At 32.3% G+C, this 16590-nt stretch overlaps 1 protein-coding gene across 19 annotated transcripts in view; it reads left to right on the forward strand.

Annotated features, from left to right (window-relative positions):
• LOC126836524 (microtubule-associated protein futsch-like) overlaps positions 1-16590 on the forward strand; it is a 28742-nt gene that overhangs the window by 8836 nt on the left and 3316 nt on the right. Inside the window, exons 3-12 of one of the 19 annotated variants that reach the window (XM_050570025.1) lie at positions 145-243; positions 325-497; positions 926-1477; positions 2432-4532; positions 7480-7606; positions 8825-9364; positions 9770-9880; positions 12044-12768; positions 13039-13130; positions 13536-16098. In XM_050570025.1, coding sequence (XP_050425982.1) covers positions 145-243; positions 325-497; positions 926-1477; positions 2432-4532; positions 7480-7606; positions 8825-9364; positions 9770-9880; positions 12044-12768; positions 13039-13130; positions 13536-16098 — 7083 coding nt within the window. Of the gene's footprint in view, positions 1-144; positions 244-324; positions 498-925; positions 1478-2431; positions 4548-7479; positions 7607-8824; positions 9365-9769; positions 9881-9927; positions 10040-11665; positions 11777-11935; positions 12769-12988; positions 13131-13535; positions 16099-16590 lie in introns of all 19 variants that reach the window. The other 18 variants (XM_050570049.1, XM_050570033.1, XM_050570059.1 and 15 more) reach the window with 18 other exon arrangements.

Below are 16590 nucleotides of genomic sequence, written 5' to 3' on the forward strand. Positions count from 1 at the left end.
AAAATCAATAATTTTATCGTCTGACATTGATGCTAAAATATAATAATTATTGACTATAACTTTTAAGTATTTAATGCCTTCTAATTTATTATACACTCACTTCTTATCGATTAGGAACAATTAATGCATTTTGTATTTATTTAGGACTTTCATCTTGGAGTTTTGAAGAATCTGGTGTGAATTTATCTACTGAACTCAACGATATTGTCAATCAGAATATAGAAGGCGAAGAAGGTAAAGATGGTAAGTATAAATATTTTTTTAAACATTTTAACTTACATATTTTATTAAATAAACATAGTAAAAAATAATATATTGTTTTAGGCGAACAACTGTTTCAATATGCTAGTGATAATTTAGTTGCAGAAATTTTAATTAATCCTCACCATATTACATTGGTACAATGTGTTCGAAATTTACTTGCAAGCGTTACTAAGTATAGATGCATCATCTATGCTGGATATTCATTTACTGAAAATGGCTCATGGGTTATACAGGTTGAGTAAATTTGATTAAGTTAAAAAAATATTGTGTGTGTATTAAAATATAGAAATAACTTATTGATGAACAAATATTTGTTTTAAACTTTACAAACTCATTTTTTTAAAGTTAATACTTTTTTTTTTAATTTAATAATATAAAATGAAAAAACAATATGTTTTTCTAATTATTGTAAAAAGTTTCTAAGTTTTTTTTTGTGATTAACTACGATTTTTGATAAACGCAAAAAAAAAGATCAGAAAATATTAATATTTAAAATATCTTTGAATTAATATTCTGTTAACAATACTAAAATGAAAATTTGATTATTTACCTAAAAGTAACTAAGTAGTAAGTATTTAAAAATATTCACACAAAAATCTATAGTATGTACCTACCATATAAATATTAGTTTTTGTTTTTTAAATGAAAATTGTTTTTTAAGGATGGTGTATTCTCCGTAGCTGATTTTCTGGATGCTTATAAAACAGCCGAAGCTCAACGTATTGTTAGACTTAATGAAAACAAAATTCGTGTAGATCTCCACTGTTCGGTAGAAGGGGACTGGAGTCAAGCATGTCGAATTAAAGGAACCCATTTAATATTAAATCCCACTGAAAACGCCATTGAAAGTGAATCAATAAATGCTACTATCAGATGGCTTTGTGATAAAATCAACGTTATTGAACTCGACAAACTTCTTGAAGCCTCACAAGTAGTTGGAAATATAAGATTTAGTAGACCAACACTTTATGTATTTCCTGCTGGGCAAGGCGATTCGGCTTTGTTTGGTATCAATGGATTTAACATGCTATTAGACGGAGGTGCTGGAAGAAATGCCTGTTTTTGGGGTTTCGCCAGACATTTGGATAGATTGGATGCAATATTACTTACACGGCTTAATTACACTAATTTAGAAGGTGTTGCTTCATTTTTAAAACGAAAGACCATGTCTTCCTTGTATCCACAAATAGGCCACTTCTTTTGTAACTTTAAGGTAAGCTTAGCAATTATTCATTTTGTTAATTTTAATCATATAGAATATTATTTTAATTTTTGTATAAAAATTGAAATATGTATTTGGTTGGACAAAATCTACAATTATTCAGAAAAATGTTCAAAGGTGATTTATAATGAACTAGCCGACTTACCCGGGTATTAATTTATCCTAAATTTTATGGATTTGACACTTATATTGGCTATCCCACCCTCACCACTACGGGGGTTTAAACGCCATTGGAACTGTCACCAATCCACGTAGTGATACTGAAAACTATAGATTCTACACTATACCTGTCGTTTTAAATCATATTTACATTTCACTCTTTTTCACTCCCGCGAGTGTCAGGGATGCCTTACCCCTACCGTTTTTATAGATTGTGAGTAATACGTGCACTAAGATTGGTTATTATTTCTCCAGACATCCCATAGTTATACTGGAACAATCATGCAAACTTTTTTTATACACTAACAAAAAATAATTTATAAGAAGAAGAATTATTTAAATATATATATATGGTTATTAAATAATTTCTAACACTCCTAATTATTTTTACAACTTAATATTTATATTGGATTTTATTTATATATATATAAATAAATTATCTAAGAAAATATTTTTAACTATGATAATTTTTGGTAGTAAACATATTTTAATTAACACATGTATGGTTAAACAAAATTAATTTATTAGAATATGTTGTGCATACCGTCCATTTATATAATTTAAACTATCGAAAGTACAATAAAAAATCATTGATCTATGATTTGCTTATTCCTACCATCAAAATCTAGACAATTTTTAGTTTTGGTTGTACACAAAATCGGTACATAATAAATGTATATTTTGTAAAATAAATATAATATATTAATTTAAATCATTTTTAGGCCTTGTTCCGTTCTCTCATGTAAGTCAATAAAAAAATGTAAGCTAATGTTTTAACATTTTCAGGCGAGAAAACAAAGCATAACTTCACATGAGGAAAGTAAACATGATCCACTTTCAATTGGTTTGATTGAGACGGCCCAAAACGTAATATCTGATCTTAAGCAACTGCAACTTCGCCCCCATCTATGTTATCGAAACCTTCATTTAGAACCAATTAATTTATACCATAAAGTCGGTCATGGAAAATTAGACATGTACGTTTTAAATCCATCCAAAGAATGTAAAGAAGTTAAAGAATTTTTAACTAAATGGAATGAAGGCGATAAAAAAATGTTCAATTCTTCAAAGGAATCACAATTTCCAATACCTAATATTATATCAATATGTACTTTGCTAGTTTGGCAGCCAGCCAATCCAAGCATAACAATAACTAGAATATTATTTCCTGGAAGCTGTCCACAAAATAAACTATTTGAAGCCCTGGAGAGAGTCAGACACTTGGAGTTTTTAAAAAATCCTTCTTGTTCAATTAAATCGTTGAGTTCATCAAACTCTATGGCAACAAAACCATTTGCCACTAAAAAAACAGTTCTAGAAAAAATGATACCCGGTGAAACTAAAACGGTAAAAACTATGGAAAATTTTGAAATATCAGCACCTACAGCAAGTAATGTAATTCAAACAGCGATAATACCCACAGCGCCTAATAAAACACAGCTTAAACCGAAAATAGAAAATGAAAATGAAAAATTGAAACATAACAAAATAAAAGGAAAAGAAATAAACTTAAAATCGAAAATTGATAATAAGTATAGTTCAGTAACAGCTAAAGTAAACTCTAATAAAATAATACAAAAAAATATCAATACAAAGAACCCATCAAAACTAACATCAAATTCATCTGACAAATCAAAGGAAAATACATCCAAGGCAATAAGGTCAGTTAGCAAACCTAAATTAAATGCTGTATCTACAAAACCATCATTAGAAACCCCTTCGAAATGCAAAAAAGAAGAAACAAACCGTAAAATGCTTGTAGCATCAAAAACAAATTCTGGATTGAACAAAAATTCTGTATTAAACATAAAGCTAACATCTACTAATAAGGAAATCATATCAAAGCATACGAGTCCAAAAAAAAAATCTGGCATTGTTTACAAATCAAGTATGGTTAGTGGTGAAAAAAGTGGAGAAGATATACTAATTGTTGAAAAATTATCTATAACACCTGAAAAAAAAATGTCACCTGACGAAAAGAAAATTGTTGTTGATGAACTAGATAAGATCATAAATAAAGCTAAAAACATAATATGTAAGGAAAAATGTGTCGATAAATTATCAGATTCTGGTGCAACTACTGTTTCAACAATACCAGAAGATGAAAAAATATCAAAAGAAAACAATACAGATCATTACGCCCCAACCGATAAGCAAAAAAATATTAACAAATTTTTAAATTCATTAATAACACCAGACGAAGTGGCAGATTTGCCATTCCACGAAGAAGTTGAAACTGTAGATACTAAAGACAAAGTGGGAGAATTAGTAGTTGAAACCAAAAAAATAGTCCAAGTAGAAAAGGCTGAGTACGTGTTAGTATCTAACGATTCATCCCCTGAAACCTTAAAACGAATTGTGACGGACATAGATTTCAATAATTTAGAAAAAGATGAAATTGACTATACCCAAAATCAAATAACCAATGAACCACAAGACGATGCTAGTAATAACAAATTGATGGAACATTTAATGGAGTCCTCTAAAGATTTGAATGAAATAACAAACAAAATCAATGATTTAAAACAACAAATAAATACAAACAAACATTTACATATGGAACAATTTCAAGAAACTGGAAAAAAAAATCTTACAAACATAATCTCTAAAGAGTATATAACATCAAGTAAACACAGTTCTATTAAAGAAGGACAGAATATCAATATCGAACCAAGAATACCAAGCAAAAAAGATTCATTAAACGATGACACACAGAAGTCTCCACAACTTGATGGTGATAATACGACTATTACAACATCAAGGAAACACAGTTCCATTAGCGAAGGACATAATATCGATATTGAAGCTAAAATACCAAACAGAAAAGATTCATTAATCGATGACACACAAAAATCTCCACAACTTGATGATATTAATAAATCTGTTTCAACATCTAGCAGACAGAGTTCTATTAGCGAAGGACATAATAGCGGTGTCGAGTCTAAAACACCAAACCGAAACGATTCAATAAAAGAGAAACCACAAAAATCTGGATATGATGAAGATGATAACAAATCGACTAAAACATCAAGCAGACAAAGTTCTATTAGCGAAGGACATAATATCGATATTGAAGCTAAAATACCAAGCAGAAAAGATTCATTAAGCGATGACACACAAAAGCCTCCTCAACTTGATGGTGATAATACGACTATTACAACATTAAGCAAACACAGTTCAGTTAGCGAAGGGCATAATATCTGTGTGGAGTCTAAAACACCAGGCAGAAAAGATTCATTAAACGATGACACACAAAAATCTGGACATGATAACAAATCAAATAAAACATCAAGCGAACAAAGTTCTATTAGCGGAGGACATAATATCGATATTGAAGCTAATATACCAAGCAGAAAAGATTCATTAAACGATGACACACAAAAATCTCCACAACTTGATGGTGATAATAAATCATTTACAACAAAAAGCAGACTAAACTCTATTAGCGAAGGACATAATATCGGTGTCGAGTTTATAACACCAAGCAAAATAGACTCGTTAAATGGTGACAAACACAATATTCAACAACTTGATGGTGATAAAACGACTATTACAACATTAAGCACACACAGTTCCATTAGCGAAGGGCATCAATATCGATATTAAAGCTAAAATACCAAGCAGAAAAGATTCATTAAACGATGACACACAAAAGTCTCCACAACTAGATGATGAAAATAAATCTGTTACAACATCTAGCAGACATAGTTCCATTAGCGAAGGACATAATATCGATATTGAAGCTAAAATACCAAACAGAAAAGATTCAATAAAAGAGTGATCCACAAAAATCTGGGCATATTGAAGGTGACATCAAATCTGTTACAACATCTAGCAGACAGAGTTCCATTAGCGAAGGACATAATATCGATTTTCAAGCTAAAACACCAAGCAGAAAACATTCATTAATCGATGACACACAAAAGTCTCCACAACTAGATGATGAAATAAATCTGTTACAACATCTAGCAGACAGAGTTCCATTAGCGAAGGACATAATATCGATATTGAAGCTAAAATACCAAAGCAGAAAAGATTCATTAAACGATGACACACAAAAATCTCGACAACTGAAGATGATAACAAATCGACTAAAACATCAAGCAGACAAAGTTCTATTAGCGAAGGACATAATATCGATATTGAAGCTAAAATACCAAGCAGAAAAGATTCATTAAACGATGACACACAAAAGTCTCCACAACTTGATGTCGATAATACGACTATTACAACATCAAGCAGACAAAGTTCCATTAGCGAAGGACATAATATCGATATTGAAGCTAAAATACCAAGCAGAAAACAATCATTAATCGATGACACACAAAAATCTCCACAACTTGATGATATTAATAAATCTGTTACAACATCTAGCAGACAGAGTTCTATTACCGAAGGACATAATATCGGCGTCGAGTCTAAAACACCAAACCGAAACGATTCAATAAAAGAGAAACCACAAAAATCTGGATATGATGAAGATGATAACAAATCGACTAAAACATCAAGCAGACAAAGTTCTATTAGCGAAGGACATAATATCGATATTGAAGCTAAAATACCAAGCAGAAAAGATTCATTAAGCGATGACACACAAAAATCTCGCACAACTTGATGAACGATAATACAACTATTAACAACATCAAGCGAACAAAGTTCTATTAGCGGAGGACATGATATCGATATTGAAGCTAATATACCAAGCAGAAAAGATTCATTAAACGATGACACACAAAAATCTCCACAACTTGATGGTGATAATAAATCATTTACAACAAAAAGCAGACTAAACTCTATTAGCGAAGGACATAATATCGGTGTCGAGTTTATAACACCAAGCAAAATAGACTCGTTAAATGGTGACAAACACAATATTCAACAACTTGATGGTGATAATACGACTATTACAACATTAAGCACACACAGTTCCATTAGCGAAGGGCTCAATATCGATATTAAAGCTAAAATACCAAGCAGAAAAGATTCATTAAACGATGACACACAAAGTTCCACAACAGATGATGAAAAAATCTGTTACAACATCTAGCAGACATGTTCCATTAGCGAAGGACATAATATCGATATTGAAGCTAAAAACCAACAGAAAAGATTCATAAAGATATCACAACATCTGCAGAAGATATCAAATCGTTACAACATCTAGCAGACAGTGTCTCCATTAGCGAAGGACATAATATCGATATTGAAGCTAAAACACCAAGCAGAAAACATTCATTAATCGATGACACCACAAAAGTCTCCACAACTGAGATGATGAAAATCAAATCTGATTACAACATCTAGCAGACAGAGTTCTATTAGCGAAGGACATAATATCGATATTGAAGCTAAAATACCAAGCAGAAAAGATTCATTAAACGATGACACACAAAAGTCTCCACAACTTGATGTCGATAATACGACTATTACAACATCAAGCAGACAAAGTTCCATTAGCGAAGGACATAATATCGATATTGAAGCTAAAATACCAAGCAGAAAACATTCATTAATCGATGACACACAAAAATCTCCAAAACTTGATGATATTAATAAATCTGTTACAACATCTAGCAGACAGAGTTCTATTACTGAAGGACATAATATCGGCGTCGAGTCTAAAACACTAAACCGAAAAGATTCAATCGAAGGGAATCCACAAAAATCTGGGCATGATGAAGATGATAACAGGTCGACTAAAACATCAAGCAGACAAAGTTCTATTAGCGAAGGACATAATATCGATATTGAAGTTAAAATACCAAGCAAAAAAGATTCATTAAACGATGACACACAAAAGTCTCCCCAACTAGATGATGAAAATAAATCTGTTACAACATCTAGCAGACAGAGTTCCATTAGCGAAGGACATAATATCGATATTGAAGCTAAAATACCAAACCGAAAAGATTCAATAAAAGAGGAACCACAAAAATCTGGACATGATGAAGATGATAACAAGTCGACTAAAACATCAAGCAGACAAAGTTCTATTAGCGAAGGACATAATATCGATATTGAAGCTAAAATACCAAGCAGAAAAGATTCATTAAACGATGACACACAAAATTCTCCACAACTTGATGTCGATAATACGACTATTACAACATCAAGCAGACAAAGTTCCATTAGCGAAGGACATAATATCGATATTGAAGCTAAAATACCAAGCAGAAAACATTCATTAATCGATGACACACAAAAATCTCCACAACTTGATGATATTAATAAATCTGTTACAACATCTACCAGACAGAGTTCTATTACCGAAGGACATAATATCGGCGTCGAGTCTAAAACACTAAACCGAAAAGATTCAATCGAAGGGAATCAACAAAAATCTGGGCATGAAGAAGATGATAACAAATCGACTAAAACATCAAGCAGACAAAGTTTGATTAGCGAAGGACATAATATCGATATTGAAGTTAAAATACCAAGCAGAAAAGATTCAATAAAAGGGATCCACAAAAATCTGGACATATTGAATGTGATAACAAATCTGTTACAACATATAGCAGACAGAGTTCCATTAGCGAAGGACATAATATCGATTTTGATGCTAAATTACCAAGCAGAAAAGATTCATTAAAAGGGGATCTACAAAAATCTGGGCATGATGAAGTTGATAACAAATCGACTAAAACATCAAGCAGACAAAGTTCTATTAGCGAAGGACATAATATCGGTGTCGAGTCTATAACACCAAGCAGAAAAGATTCATTTAACGATGTCACACAAAAGTCTCCACAACTTGATGTCGATAATACGACTATCAAGCAGACAACATCAAGCAGACAAAGTTCTATTAACGAAGGACATAATATCGACATTGAATCTAAAATACCAAACAGAAAAGATTCAATAAAAGGGATCCACAAAAATCTGGACATATTGAATGTGATAACAAATCTGTTACAACATCAAGCAGACAAAGTTCCATTAGCAAAGGACATAATATCGATATTGAAGCTAAAATACCAAGCAGAAAACATTCATTAATCGATGACACACAAAAATCTCCACAACTTGATGATATTAATAAATCTGTTACAACATCTAGCAAAAGAGTTCCATTAGCGAAGGACATAATATCGGCGTCGAGTCTAAAACACTAAACCGAAAAGATTCAATCGAAGGGAATCCACAAAAATCTGAGCATGATGAAGATGATAACAGGTCGACTAAAACATCAAGCAGACAAAGTTCTATTAGCGAAGGACATAATATCGATATTGAAGTTAAAATACCAAGCAAAAAAGATTCATTAAACGATGACACACAAAAGTCTCCCCAACTAGATGATGAAAATAAATCTGTTACAACATCTAGCAAAAAGAGTTCCATTAGCGAAGGACATAATATCGATATTGAAGCTAAAATACCAAACAGAAAAGATTCAATAAAAGAGGAACCACAAAAATCTGGACATGATGAAGATGATAACAAGTCGACTAAAACATCAAGCAGACAAAGTTCTATTAGCGAAGGACATAATATCGATATTGAAGCTAAAATACCAAGCAGAAAAGATTCATTATACGATGACACACAAAATTCTCCACAACTTGATGATATTAATAAATCTGTTACAACATCTACCAGACAGAGTTCTATTACCGAAGGACATAATATCGGCGTCGAGTCTAAAACACTAAACCGAAAAGATTCAATCGAAGGGAATCCACAAAAATCTGAGCATGATGAAGATGATAACAAGTCGACTAAAACATCAAGCAGACAAAGTTCTATTTGCGAAGGACATAATATCGATATTGAAGCTAAAATACCAAGCAGAAAAGATTCATTAAACGATGACACACAAAAGTCTCCACAACTTGATGTCGATAATACGACTATTACAACATCAAGCAGACAAAGTTCCATTACCGAAGGACATAATATCGATATTGAAGCTAAAATACCAAGCAGAAAACATTCATTAATCGATGACACACAAAAATCTCCAAAACTTGATGATATTAATAAATCTGTTACAACATCTAGCAGACAGAGTTCTATTACTGAAGGACATAATATCGGCGTCGAGTCTAAAACACTAAACCGAAAAGATTCAATCGAAGGGAATCCACAAAAATCTGGGCATGATGAAGATGATAACAGGTCGACTAAAACATCAAGCAGACAAAGTTCTATTAGCGAAGGACATAATATCGATATTGAAGTTAAAATACCAAGCAAAAAAGATTCATTAAACGATGACACACAAAAGTCTCCCCAACTAGATGATGAAAATAAATCTGTTACAACATCTAGCAAAAAGAGTTCCATTAGCGAAGGACATAATATCGATATTGAAGCTAAAATACCAAACCGAAAAGATTCAATAAAAGAGGAACCACAAAAATCTGGACATGATGAAGATGATAACAAGTCGACTAAAACATCAAGCAGACAAAGTTCTATTAGCGAAGGACATAATATCGATATTGAAGCTAAAATACCAAGCAGAAAAGATTCATTAAACGATGACACACAAAATTCTCCACAACTTGATGTCGATAATACGACTATTACAACATCAAGCAGACAAAGTTCCATTAGCGAAGGACATAATATCGATATTGAAGCTAAAATACCAAGCAGAAAACATTCATTAATCGATGACACACAAAAATCTCCACAACTTGATGATATTAATAAATCTGTTACAACATCTACCAGACAGAGTTCTATTACCGAAGGACATAATATCGGCGTCGAGTCTAAAACACTAAACCGAAAAGATTCAATCGAAGGGAATCAACAAAAATCTGGGCATGATGAAGATGATAACAAATCGACTAAAACATCAAGCAGACAAAGTTCTGATTAGCGAAGGACATAATATCGATATTGAAGTTAAAATACCAAGCAGAAAAGATTCAATAAAAGGTGATCCACAAAAATCTCGACATATTGAATGTGATAACAAATCTGTTACAACATATAGCAGACAGAGTTCCATTAGCGAAGGACATAATATCGATTTTGATGCTAAATTACCAAGCAGAAAAGATTCATTAAAAGGGGATCTACAAAAATCTGGGCATGATGAAGTTGATAACAAATCGACTAAAACATCAAGCAGACAAAGTTCTATTAGCGAAGGACATAATATCGGTGTCGAGTCTATAACACCAAGCAGAAAAGATTCATTTAACGATGTCACACAAAAGTCTCCACAACTTGATGTCGATAATACGACTATCAAGCAGACAACATCAAGCAGACAAAGTTCTATTAACGAAGGACATAATATCGACATTGAATCTAAAATACCAAACAGAAAAGATTCAATAAAAGGGGATCCACAAAAATCTGGACATATTGAATGTGATAACAAATCTGTTACAACATCAAGCAGACAAAGTTCCATTAGCAAAGGACATAATATCGATATTGAAGCTAAAATACCAAGCAGAAAACATTCATTAATCGATGACACACAAAAATCTCCACAACTTGATGATATTAATAAATCTGTTACAACATCTAGCAGACAGAGTTCTATTACTGAAGGACATAATATCGGCGTCGAGTCTAAAACACTAAACCGAAAAGATTCAATAGAAGGGAACCACAAAAATCTGGGCATGATGAAGATGATAACAAATCGACTAAAACATCAAGCAGACAAAGTTCTATTAGCGAAGGACATAATATCGATATTGAAGCTAAAATACCAAGCAGAAAAGATTCATTAAACGATGACACACAAAAGTCTCCACAACTTGATGTCGATAATACGACTATTACAACATCAAGCAGACAAAGTTCCATTACCGAAGGACATAATATCGATATTGAAGCTAAAATACCAAGCAGAAAACATTCATTAATCGATGACACACAAAAATCTCCAAAACTTGATGATATTAATAAATCTGTTACAACATCTAGCAGACAGAGTTCTATTACTGAAGGACATAATATCGGCGTCGAGTCTAAAACACTAAACCGAAAAGATTCAATCGAAGGGAATCCACAAAAATCTGGGCATGATGAAGATGATAACAGGTCGACTAAAACATCAAGCAGACAAAGTTCTATTAGCGAAGGACATAATATCGATATTGAAGTTAAAATACCAAGCAAAAAAGATTCATTAAACGATGACACACAAAAGTCTCCCCAACTAGATGATGAAAATAAATCTGTTACAACATCTAGCAAAAAGAGTTCCATTAGCGAAGGACATAATATCGGCGTCGAGTCTAAAACACTAAACCGAAAAGATTCAATCGAAGGGAATCCACAAAAATCTGAGCATGATGAAGATGATAACAGGTCGACTAAAACATCAAGCAGACAAAGTTCTATTAGCGAAGGACATAATATCGATATTGAAGTTAAAATACCAAGCAAAAAAGATTCATTAAACGATGACACACAAAAGTCTCCCCAACTAGATGATGAAAATAAATCTGTTACAACATCTAGCAGAAAGAGTTCCATTAGCGAAAGACATAATATCGATATTGAAGCTAAAATACCAAACCGAAAAGATTCAATAAAAGAGGAACCACAAAAATCTGGACATGATGAAGATGATAACAAGTCGACTAAAACATCAAGCAGACAAAGTTCTATTAGCGAAGGACATAATATCGATATTGAAGCTAAAATACCAAGCAGAAAAGATTCATTATACGATGACACACAAAATTCTCCACAACTTGATGATATTAATAAATCTGTTACAACATCTACCAGACAGAGTTCTATTACCGAAGGACATAATATCGGCGTCGAGTCTAAAACACTAAACCGAAAAGATTCAATCGAAGGGAATCCACAAAAATCTGAGCATGATGAAGATGATAACAAGTCGACTAAAACATCAAGCAGACAAAGTTCTATTAGCGAAGGACATAATATCGATATTGAAGCTAAAATACCAAGCAGAAAAGATTCATTAAACGATGACACACAAAAGTCTCCACAACTTGATGTCGATAATACGACTATTACAACATCAAGCAGACAAAGTTCCATTACCGAAGGACATAATATCGATATTGAAGCTAAAATACCAAGCAGAAAACATTCATTAATCGATGACACACAAAAATCTCCAAAACTTGATGATATTAATAAATCTGTTACAACATCTAGCAGACAGAGTTCTATTACTGAAGGACATAATATCGGCGTCGAGTCTAAAACACTAAACCGAAAAGATTCAATCGAAGGGAATCCACAAAAATCTGGGCATGATGAAGATGATAACAGGTCGACTAAAACATCAAGCAGACAAAGTTCTATTAGCGAAGGACATAATATCGATATTAAAGTTAAAATACCAAGCAAAAAAGATTCATTAAACGATGACACACAAAAGTCTCCCCAACTAGATGATGAAAATAAATCTGTTACAACATCTAGCAAAAAGAGTTCCATTAGCGAAGGACATAATATCGATATTGAAGCTAAAATACCAAACCGAAAAGATTCAATAAAAGAGGAACCACAAAAATCTGGACATGATGAAGATGATAACAAGTCGACTAAAACATCAAGCAGACAAAGTTCTATTAGCGAAGGACATAATATCGATATTGAAGCTAAAATACCAAGCAGAAAAGATTCATTAAACGATGACACACAAAATTCTCCACAACTTGATGTCGATAATACGACTATTACAACATCAAGCAGACAAAGTTCCATTAGCGAAGGACATAATATCGATATTGAAGCTAAAATACCAAGCAGAAAACATTCATTAATCGATGACACACAAAAATCTCCACAACTTGATGATATTAATAAATCTGTTACAACATCTACCAGACAGAGTTCTATTACCGAAGGACATAATATCGGCGTCGAGTCTAAAACACTAAACCGAAAAGATTCAATCGAAGGGAATCAACAAAAATCTGGGCATGATGAAGATGATAACAAATCGACTAAAACATCAAGCAGACAAAGTTTGATTAGCGAAGGACATAATATCGATATTGAAGTTAAAATACCAAGCAGAAAAGATTCAATAAAAGGGGATCCACAAAAATCTGGACATATTGAATGTGATAACAAATCTGTTACAACATATAGCAGACAGAGTTCCATTAGCGAAGGACATAATATCGATTTTGATGCTAAATTACCAAGCAGAAAAGATTCATTAAAAGGGGATCTACAAAAATCTGGGCATGATGAAGTTGATAACAAATCGACTAAAACATCAAGCAGACAAAGTTCTATTAGCGAAGGACATAATATCGGTGTCGAGTCTATAACACCAAGCAGAAAAGATTCATTTAACGATGTCACACAAAAGTCTCCACAACTTGATGTCGATAATACGACTATCAAGCAGACAACATCAAGCAGACAAAGTTCTATTAACGAAGGACATAATATCGACATTGAATCTAAAATACCAAACAGAAAAGATTCAATAAAAGGGGATCCACAAAAATCTGGACATATTGAATGTGATAACAAATCTGTTACAACATCTAGCAGACAGAGTTCCATTAGCGAAGGACATAATATCGATTTTGAAGCTAAAACACCAAGCAGCAAAGACTCGTTAAATGTTGACAAACACAATATTCAACCACTTGATGGTGATAATACGACTATTACAACATCAAGCAGACACAGTTCCATTAGCGGAGGGCTTAATATCGATATTAAAGCTAAAATACCAAGCAGAAAAGATTCATTAATCGATGACACACAAAAATCTCCACAACTTGATGATATTAATAAATCTGTTACAACATCTAGCAGACACAGTTCTATTACTGAAGGACATAATATCGATATTGAAGCTAAAATACCAAGCAGAAAATATTCATTAAATGATGACACATACAGTTCTCCACAACTTGATGGTTATAATATGACTGTTACAAATTCCAGCAGCTTAAGTTCCATTAGCGAAGGACATAATATCGGTGTCGAGTCTAAAACAGCAAGCAGAAAAGATTCATTTATCGATGACACACAAAAATCTCCACAACATGAAGGAGAATGTAAATCTACTATAACAAAAAGCAGACAAAGTCCCATTAGCGAAGGACATAATATAGATATTGAAGCTAAAATACCAAACAGAAAAGATTCAATAAACGATGACACACAAAAATCTCCACAACTGGATGATGATAATAAATCTACTTTAACAATAAGCAGACAAAGTTCCATTAGCGAAACGCAGAAAATCGGTGTCAAGTCTAACACACAATGTAGAAAAACTTCATTTAACGATAATAAAGAAAAATTTCTACAACATGAAGCTGAATGTAAATTTACTACAACAAAAAGCAGACAAAGTTCCATTAGCGAAGGGCAGAATATCGATATTGAACCTATAATATCGAGCAGAAATGATTCAGCATTGATGGAATCACAAAAATCTGTCTTGCAAGAAAGCAACAACGATCCTAATGTACTTAACAGAGGAGGATTGTTAACTGAGAATATTCAACATGAAGGCGATACTATGTTGTCTACAATATTAAGAAGACACAGTTCTATTAGCCAAGATCATATTATACTGAGCAAAAAATATTTAACGAATGAGGAACAGCCAAAATCTACATTGCATGACAATTATGTTAATTCCAAAGTAGAAATTAATAAAAATTGTAATTTAACCGGAACTAATGCTCATGGAATTGTTTGTCATAATTTAGATGGGTTTTCTATTAAAAGTAGTGTTATAAAAACTGATGGTGTTGTTATAAATGATAATATATTAAGTCTTCGAATTGAGGATAAAGATAAAAAGTTCACTGATGATACTTTCGGTGACTTCGATGTTACAAATTTAACAGATACGGAAATTGCCTCGAAACAGTCTTTAGGTCTTAATTTAAATGATCTTGATTTAGGTGTAACAAAAGACGTCATTTTGCAGTTAAATATTGATGTTCAGAAAGCTTTAAATCAATGTAGCAGCGATGATGAAAAACCTACTACTCCACTATCCGACGTATTTCATTCAGCAATGAACACAGACGACGATGAAACGCAGAATAAAGCTGATGATGTTTCAGAGTTTTGTGGATCTTCTTTTCCAATAGCTTCACCTACGCAGCTCGATAATCAACAGTTGGAGTATGATTTTAATAAAGCAATGCACGAACACAGAATTGCAAGAGGTGAAGACCTTACAGCTACAACAACGGAAACAAATGGAAATCAAGTAGAGAATGAAAAAAATTTAACTGAAAACGACAATATCAATCAAAATCAGTCTACAATTTCCGATGCAGTAATAAACTGGGGCAAGCCTTTAGGTTTACCACCAATTCAGAGTATTAACAATAACGGATTTGATCCTATCCAAGAGTGGGGCAACCCTTTAGGTCTTCCGTCTCCCACTACTCCTGGCCACGACTTAAGTGAACCAACAAATAATAGTAGTAATGCTTCACCGAAAAAAAGTGCTAAAAAGATGTTCGACAACAAACCAATAATTAATGTCATCGGTGAGTGAAAGTATTTAAATATTTCAATACCTTTTTATAAATATTTCAGCGTCGGTGGTTGATAAAATTGTTTGAAAATAGGACAAAATATGAAGAATAAAGTATTTTATTTTTATTTTACCATATTTACCTTTGTTTAAACTTTTTAATGTTGTTCAAACTTTTTTCTGATATTTCAACATATACAATTTTTAGAAAACAAACACATATAAATATATAACTGGCTATATGCATCTAAAATAATTTAAATTATTATCTACAGAATGATCCATTTGACGAAAGCCACTTCTATTTTCGGAAAATAATTACAATTATATAGTTATTAGTGATAGGAATCCAAAAATCCGGATATTTCAAAAACCCGCTATATAAGCCACTTGAAAATCTTATAAGTAATGAATACTATTACAATATAAAGATGTGTACCTAAGTAAAATTTGTTGATAAAAATTGAAAAAAAAAAAACTCTTAACTTAGTCTAAAAAATGCTTT

Source organism: Adelges cooleyi, unplaced genomic scaffold (genome assembly GCF_023614345.1).
Source record: "Adelges cooleyi isolate 19-005CV unplaced genomic scaffold, UGA_ACOO_1.1 ACOO_flye_CR_arks_rails_tigmint_CR_PRNA_1, whole genome shotgun sequence".
In the NCBI taxonomy this organism is placed as follows: Eukaryota; Metazoa; Arthropoda; class Insecta; order Hemiptera; family Adelgidae; genus Adelges; species Adelges cooleyi.